A 9,133-nucleotide genomic window follows, 5' to 3' on the forward strand; every position below is an offset into this window, starting at 1 on the left:
CGAACTGTTTTTAGATTTAAAGTAAAAAAAAGTGTCTTTAGTGTTTTCGAATTATTTCGAAAAATTTGTATTATTTTATTATTATTTTTATTAATTTATTTTAAAATAATTTCAAAATAGGAAAATAGTGTCATCGCTAAAAAAAAATTTCAATAGTGTAGATGAGTCTAAGAACTGTTATTAAATTAAATTTCGCGCCATCGCACTGAAATAGCAAAATAGTCTTATCACTTCTATTGGTGTTTTCATGTGACTGATAGTACAGTCAAAATGAAGGTAGCGATCGTGGGCGGAGGTATCGTCGGTTTATCGACAGCATTGAACTTGAAAAATGAGTTTAGGGATTCGAAAATTACAATTATTGCTTCGAGCTTTGAAGACACTACGAGCCATGTAGCCGCTGGTATTTTTAGAGTCGCGTCATCATTTTCTGGACCAACAGACGAGATAACATGGTAATTGAATGATAACTCTTTTTATAAGTTTAAAACTATTACTATTTACTATTTTAACTTAAAAAATTTTCAAAAAAAAAGATAGGGAATGACAGTAAATTTTTTAAATTATAAATCAATTAATAAAAATTATACTTTGAGTTTGAAATGTTAAATTTTTATCTTTTGCAAATTTAAATTAATATATTTAAAAAGAGCCGTTTAAAATTGAACTGTTTCAGTTTGGAACTGAATTTTACATTTTTGAACATTTATAATAGTAAAATTTAAAAATTATGAAGTCTGCAAATTATTAATTAGTTGTCTATTTTGAATTAAAGATTAAAAAAAAACATTTAAAATTGAACTGTTTCAGATTGATGCTACATTTTTTATTTTGAACCATTTTTAATACTAAAATTAAAAATCTAGAATTCTTGGAATTATAAATTATTTACCAGTTTGAATTAAAGATTTAAAAAAAGTAAACGGTTTCAGATTGGTACTGCATTTTAAATTTTGAACCATTGTTAAAACTAATTGCTAAATCTTGAAATGATCAGCTTTAAAATTGTTCAATATAAATAAATATTATTTATTTAAAAAAATTATGATTGATCTGTTTCAGATTGGTACTGCATTTTCAATTTTGAACAATTTTTAAAAATAAAATTGTTTAATCTTGCAATCTTGAAATTTGGAATTATTTATCCATTTTGAATTAAAAATTTAAAAAAAAACACATTTAAAATTGAACTGCTTCAGATTGATACTACATTTTCTATTTTGAACCATTTTTAATACTAAAATTAAAAAATCTAGAATTCTTGGAATTATAAATTATTTACCATTTTGAATTAAAGATTTTCAAAAAGTAAACGTTTTAAATTGAACGGTTTCAGATTCTGAGTGCATTTTCAAGTTTGAACGCTTTTTAATATTAAAATTATGAAATCTTGAAGTTTTAAAATGTAAAATTATTTATCAATTTCAAATCAAAGATTTAAAAAAAGAAGCATTTCAAATTTACATGCTTCATATTTGTATTGAAATTTAAATTTTGAACCATTTTTAATACTAAAATGGTTAAATCTTGAAATATTCAGATTTAAAATTGTCCCATTTGAATAAATATTATTTATTTTAAAAAATTAGAATTGAACTGTTTCAATTTTTAACAATTTAAAAAAATAAAACTGTTTAATCTTGCAATATTGAAATTTGAAATTATTTAACCATTTTGAATTGAGATTTAAAAAATAAAACATTTGCAATTCAACTATTTCAAATGTGAACTGAATGTTCAATTTTTATTAATTTTTTGTTTAAAAATTGTTCAATCTTATAGTCTTGAAATTAAAAATTATTCATACATTTTGATTTAACGATTTTTAAAAAGAACCATTTAAAATTTACTTGTTTCACATGGGTACTGAAGTTTTAAATTTGAACCATTTTTAATTCTACAATTGTTTAATTTTGAAGCCTTGAAATTTAAATTTGTTTACCCATTTCGAATTAAAGTTGTTTTTTAAAACCATTTAAAAATTAATTATTTTAAGTTGGTACTGAATTTTCAATTTAGAAACATTTTTAATACTAAAATTTTTAATACCAAAACAGTTAAATTTTGAAATATTTAGATTTATAATTATTTGTCCATTTAGAAATATTTTTTATACCAAAATTGTTAACTCTTTAAGTCATCAAATTTCAAATTATGTAGTTATTGTAAATTAATATTTTTGGAAAGATTTACCTGTTTCATATTGGTATTGAATTTTCAATTTTGAACACTAAAATTATTGTTATATCTTAATGTCTTCGAATTAAAAATTAATGATCTATTTTGAATTGAAATTTTTGAAAAAGAACTATTTAAAATTGAACTTTTTCAAATTTTTATTGAATTTTATACTATTTTCAATACCAAAATTGTTAAATCTTGAAGTTTTGAAATTTAAAATTAATAATTCATTTTGAATTAAAATAAAAAAAAAGAACCAATTTAAAATTAAATTTTTTTTAATTATCTGAATTTTGTAGTATTTTAATACTAAAATTGTTAACTATTAAAGTTTAAAGTTTTAAAATTATGTATCCATTTTTTAAAACTGTTTTTAGTACTAAACTTGTTAAATCTTGAAGTCTTAAAATTAAAAATTAATTATCCATTTTGCATTGAAACAAATAAAAACCATTTGAAATTCAAATGTTTCAAATTGGTACTGAATTTTCAATTTTTTACTTTTTTTAATAGCAAAATTATCGATGAATTTTGATGCCTTCAAAATTAAAATTATTTATCTTTTTTGAATTAATTTATGTTAGAACAATTTTTAACGCTAAAATATGTCAAGTTAATTGTTTAAAAGCATTCAAGTTGAAAATATTCGGAAAGACAAATTTCAAATTCATGACTAGATTGCATAAAAATATAAATTAAATCAAATTAAATATAAATAATATAAAAGAAATAAAATATTTTAATTTTTTTTAAAGTTTCAACGTTTTTAAATTTAATTTTAAATTAATTCAAAGGAATTTAAAGTTGATTTAAAAAAGTAAATTTCCTATTTTAGGAAATGGATAAAAGACTCTTATGAATACTATGATGACATTCGAAAAACAGAGGAAGCTGCTTTAGCTGGGATAACTAACGTATCTGGTTATATATTTGCGAAATCCTCTCCATATGCGATAAAGGTATTTTATATATTATTAAATTAATCATGTGATATAATTTTATATTAATGAAAATTTGTAAAAATTAAATTTTCGACATAATAAATAATTTTTTAAAGTAACAATACTATTAATCAAACTTTTTTTTTTTAATTTCAAGAATTTTTAACCAAATAGTTGCATTTCTAACTAAAAACGATCAATTTTTAACTAAAAATATAATTTTTCAATAAAAAGTTTAATACTTGAATTTTCAGTTTAATAAATTTAACTTTCGAAAAAACAAAAAAAAAAACAGAATTTTCAACAATATAGATAAATTTTTAATCAAACTAAGGAATCTTCAACTGAATTGATGAACCTTTTTAACTGGAACAGTGGAATTTCAAAACAGAATTATTAATTTTCTACTACAACGGTGAATTTTTTACTGGAAGATTTAAGTTTTCAATCAAAAAGGTAATTTTTAAACAAAATATATGAATTTTTAACTAAAAAAGTTAAATTGCCAACAAAAATTGAATAGTTAAATTTTCAATTTAAAAAATAATAATTTTTAACAACAACAAAACACAAATAGTTGAATTTTCAACTAAAAAAATAGAAATTTTCATCCAAAAAGATGAATTTTCAACAAAAATGATGGAACATTTAACTGGAATAATTACGATTTCAGTTTAAAAAACAAATTTCCAACTAAAGTGGTGATTATTTAAACAAGAATAATAATTTTGTATAAAAAATACGAATTTTAAACTAAAAAAGATGAATTGTCAACTAAAAATGGAATAGTTAAATTTTTAGTCAAGAAATTTATTTTCTACAAAAACCATTACAAATTTTCAACCAAAGTGATGAATCTTTAAATAAAGTTATCAATTTTTAATAAAAGAGTTTAATCTTGAACCAAAAAATATCACTTTTCAACTAAAATGATAAGTATTTAACTGAAATAGTTAAATTTTTAACCAAGAATATTAATTTTGTGACAAAGAAGACGAATTTTCAATTTAAAAAATATAAATTTTCAACTAAAGAGACGAGTTTTAAACTAAAATTATTAGGTTTATTATTATTATTATCAACTAAAATTATTATTAAGTAAAATAGTTCAATTTTTAGTCAAGAAAATTGATTTTCAACAACAAAAAAATGAATTTTGAACAAAATAATTGAAGTTTGAACTAGAATAGTTAAATTGTCAGAAAAAAAATATTTTCAACCAAAAAAAAAACGAAATTTTAACGCAATAGTCAAATTTTCAATTGAAGATGGATCTTCAATAAAAAAACTAATTTTTGACAAAATAACTTTAACATTTACTCAATTTATTTTTATATTTTTTTGCAAAATGCAAATGTTTATTTTAAATCATGACGTTCATTCTAAATAACCTTTAACACAACAGGGCAAAAAATCGCAAAACAGATGAATTTTCAAATACCAAATTATGAATTTTTGAATAGAACAGTGGAATTTCAAACCAAATAGATAAATTTTCATCTTCAATTTTTATCCAAAAAGATGAATTTTTATACAATAATATTAATTTTCAAACAAATAGATTAATTTTCTATAAAAAAAATAGAAATTTTCAATAAGTACATGAATTTTAACTAAATAGTTGAATTTTGAAATAGAAAAAAATAATCAATTTTCAACACAAAATGGAAAATTTGCATTTTTAGTTTAAAAAAAGAACTTTCATCTTAATTGGCGAATTTTCAACTAAAACGGTGAGACAGTTGAATATTATACCTACCAAAAAGATGAATTTTCAACCAATAAGATTCATTTTGTATAATAAAAGACGAATTTTCGACAAATTACATGAATTTAAAAAAAAGATCAAATTCCAACCAAAAATAGAATATTTGAATTTTTCGTTTTTCTAATTGAATTAATTTTCCATTAAAATGACAAATTTTCCAAAAACAAAATTAATTTTTAACAAATGAATTTATCTTTTAAACACAAGTAGTTGAATTTGAAAGAAAAATAAGTTGAATTCTCAACGAAAAAATTAAAGAAAATTATATTATAATTTGAAAATATTTCTTCTCCAAAATATTACTTTTATTCTAAAAACTACTTTAAGTACTCTCTTTTTCTAAAGTTTGAAAGCAGGAACTTCTTTGTAATGGATCGGATTTTTTAAAAACTCCTTTCTTCTAAAGCCCAGTTTTAATACTTTTCCAAAATTCCCGTTTTTTCAAAGAAAAATATATATATATATATAGAAATCACTTTTCAAAATTGACAAATTACCGATTTTTAAATTCAATTCACGTTCTTTGTCCGTTTTTTTGATCAATAAAATTGAGACAAAATATGTCAAGCGTAACACTTTTAAATCGATAGTTCTATTTTCAATCAATTTATACAGTTTTCGATTCGTTTTTATATCAAAATAACTCTCCCAAAATATGTTTGCAAAAAATTAATTTTTTTTTATGTTATTAACAATCAAAGTTCTTGATCATTTTTTTTTCAAAATTGGATTACTCGCGAACGGTTCATCACAATTGAATGATTGAGTTATGAAAATTTTTGTTACCAAGTATACTTTACGCTAAAAAATTTTTCGGTAGTGAAAAACATTTTTTATTGTTTTAATAATTGTTTTTGTTTTAAACAATTAAAAATTAAATAAACTTCTCGGCCTGCAAAAAGAATTCTTCTACGAGCCAATAGATTCTACAATCTCTTCCGAAAATTTTGGTGAAAAAAAAGTTTGTATTTTGCAGTAGTTCAAAAGATTAATTTTCTACAAAAAAAGTCTTTTTTTAACAAATCGGTGCCAACATTCAACCTAGTAGTTGAATTTTAAACCAAAAAAGATGAATAAAAAGAATTTAGTAGTTGGAATTTAAATTAAAAATCTCCATTATTTTAAATACCAACTAATAAATTTTTTTAAATTGAAAATTTATTTTTTGTTTTGTTTTAAATTCAACTACTAGGTTGAATTTTTCAACCAATTTGTTGAAAAAAAAACACTTTTTTGGTATAAAATTAATCTTCTTGGTTGAAAATTTAACTATACTTTGTTGAAGATCAAACTATTTGATTAAAAATTCAGTTTTTGTGTTGAAGCTTCATTAGTTCAGTTAAAAATTCATCTTTTTGTTGGAAAAAATAATTTTTTGGTTGAAATTTTTTTTTTTATTACAAACTAATCTTTTTGATCAAAAAATAACTATACCTGGTAGAAAGTTGAACCGCTTGATTAAAAATGCATTTTTTATGAACATTTATCATTTTAGTTTAAAATTCGTTTCATATTATTAATATGAAAAGCTTAATACAATAATTTTATTCAAAATAATTTATTACCCAATTGTTACCCTATTTCTTTGCTTAAAGTTGATCCACTTTATTAAAAAATTCGTTTTTTCAAATGATGCTTCATTATTTTAATTAAAGATTCATCTATTTTGTGAAAAAATTAAACTATTTTTATGATAATATTATTTTTTTAAATTAATCTTTTTAACTGAAAACTTAACAATTCAACTTTTGGTTAAAAATATATTATTTTTTTTTAGTTTAAAATGCATCTATTTTGTTGAAAACTCATCTTTTTGGTCAAAAGATTGACTATACCTTGTAGAAAGTTGAACCACTTGATTAAAAATTCATTTTTTCATGAAAATTTATCATTTTAGTTGAAAATTCGTTTTATATTGTACTCAACATAATACACGCAATAATTTTATTGAAAATAATATGTTCTCCAATTATTCCCCTATTTCTTGGCTGAAATTTGATCCACATTAATTAAAATTTTTTTTTTAAATGTAGCTTTATTCTTTTTGTTAAAAATTCATCTATTTTGTGGAAAAGTGAACTATTTTGATAATATTATTTTCTTAAATCAATTATTTTAACTGAAAACTTCACCATTTAACTTTTGGTTGAAAATCGAATTTTTTAATTGATAATGGATCTATTTTGTTGAAAATTCATCTTTTTAATTACAAAATTGACTATACCTTGTAGAAAGTTGAACCACTTGATTAAAAATTCATTTTTTCATGAACATTTATCATTTTAGTTGAAAATTCGTTTTATATTGTACTCAACATAATACACGCAATAATTTTATTGAAAATAAAATGTTCTCCAATTATTCCCCTATTTCTTGGCTGAAATTTGATCCACATTAATTAAAAAAAAATTTTTTTTTTAATGTAGCTTTATTCTTTTTGTTAAAAATTCATCTATTTTGTGGAAAAGTGAACTATTTTGTTAATATTATTTTCTTAAATCAATTATTTTAACTGAAAACTTCACCATTTAACTTTTGGTTGAAAATCGAATTTTTTATTTGATAATGGATCTATTTTGTTGAAAATTCATCTTTTTATTACAAAATTGACTATACCTTGTAGAAAGTTGAACCATTTGATTAAAAATTCATTTTTTCATGAACATTTATAATTTTAGTTGAAAAATCGTGTCAAAGCGAGGTTACAAAAAAAAATCAATAACTTTTGAACTACTACAAAATACAAAACTTTCTTTTTCATCAAAATTTTCAGAAGAGATTGTAGAATCTATTGGCGCCTAAAAGACATATTTCACAGGCGGAGAAGTTTAATTAACTTTCAATTGTTTCAAACAAACGATTATTTAAAGAATAAAAAAATGTTTTTTACTACCAAACAATTTTTTAGCGTATACATCGTAACAAAAATTTGTATGACTTAATTATTGAATTTCAATGAACCGTTCGCGACTTATCCATTTTTTAAAATAAAATTATCATGAACTTTGATTGTTAATAACTTTTAAAAATATAAATTTTTAGCAAAAATATTTTAGGGTAGTTATTTTGATAATTAGTGATGATTAGTGAAAAAATTACTAAATCAATAAATTCCCTGATAATTGAAACAGAATCAGTGGATGGAAAAACTACTTCCTATTTACCGAAAAGTGACTCCCGAAGAATTAAAACTCGTCGAAGGCGGTTGGAAGTATGGATCGTTTTTTATGACAATTCTCAATGAAACTAGCCTTCACCTTCCCTGGGCTAGACAAAAGTAATTTGATTTCATTGAATTAAATTAAGATTAATTTTAATCAAATTAAAATTGATTTAAAAAAAAAATTAAAATTAAATAAAAACTTATCTTTCGCCAGGTTAATCTTAAATGGAACTGTCCTTGTTGAAAAAACTGTAAACTCTTTGAAGGAGATAACAAAAAATTTCGATTTGGTCATCAACTGCTCTGGTTTGGGAGCTCGTGAACTCTGCAATGATAGACATCTAGTACCAATTCGGGGTCAAGTTACGAAGGTATTTTATAATTTGATTTCTTTTTTTATTATTCTTTATTACTTTATTCTTATTTTATCAATTTATAATATATTATTATTTTATATTTTTGTTTCTTATTTTATTTACTTAATTTAATTTTATAATTCTTTTGGATAAATATTAGTTTTAACTCAGAATTGGTTAATATTTTTAAATTGCCTGTTTCAACTCAGAATTAGAATTCTTTGGACAAAGGGGGAGGGTCGGTAAGGCCGGTTTTTGGCCTAATTTATTTTTGGACCAAAAAATCTGAAAAAATCATGGTACACTCTTAAACATGTATTCTGAGGTTAGCTCGGGTTTACTATGGTTTTCGGGGTCGCCGAATACAAATCTGGCGTCCTTTGACTTTTATCGCGTCAGTTTCAAGGTCATTGGAAGGTCAAATCGAGAGAAAACGGTAAAAAAATCCAAAAAAATACGTTATAGGTTTTTGGAGTCGCTAATTACGAATTTGGCATCCGTTGAACTCTATCGCTTCAGGTTCAAGGTCATTTGAAGGTCAAATCGAGAAAAACCGGTAAAATTTTTTTTAAAAATATGTTATAGGTTTTTGGGGTCGCTGATTCGTAATTAGCGACTCCATAAACCTATAACGTATTTTTTTGGATTTTTTTTACCGTTTTCTCTCGATTTGACCTTCCAATGACCTTGAAACTGACGCGATAAAAGTCAAAGGACGCCAGAT

General features: G+C 22.2%; 2 protein-coding genes across 2 annotated transcripts in view; both read left to right on the forward strand.

Annotated features, from left to right (window-relative positions):
* The window catches only part of LOC117182015 (serine/arginine repetitive matrix protein 2-like), a 112,788-nt gene extending 112,768 nt beyond the window's left edge, over positions 1-20 (forward strand). Inside the window, exon 17 of the mRNA XM_033375033.1 lies at positions 15-20. Coding sequence (XP_033230924.1) covers positions 15-20 — 6 coding nt within the window. The remainder of the gene's footprint in view (positions 1-14) is intronic.
* Positions 21-264: 244 nt separating this feature from the next.
* The window catches only part of LOC117182221 (D-aspartate oxidase), a 34,750-nt gene continuing 25,881 nt past the window's right edge, over positions 265-9,133 (forward strand). The window contains exons 1-4 of the mRNA XM_033375305.1: positions 265-455; positions 3,017-3,140; positions 8,022-8,167; positions 8,268-8,424. Of these exons, the coding sequence (XP_033231196.1) occupies positions 271-455; positions 3,017-3,140; positions 8,022-8,167; positions 8,268-8,424 (612 nt within the window). The 5' untranslated portion in view covers positions 265-270. The remainder of the gene's footprint in view (positions 456-3,016; positions 3,141-8,021; positions 8,168-8,267; positions 8,425-9,133) is intronic.

This window comes from Belonocnema kinseyi, chromosome 10, assembly GCF_010883055.1.
Source record: "Belonocnema kinseyi isolate 2016_QV_RU_SX_M_011 chromosome 10, B_treatae_v1, whole genome shotgun sequence".
Lineage (NCBI taxonomy): Eukaryota > Metazoa > Arthropoda > Insecta > Hymenoptera > Cynipidae > Belonocnema > Belonocnema kinseyi.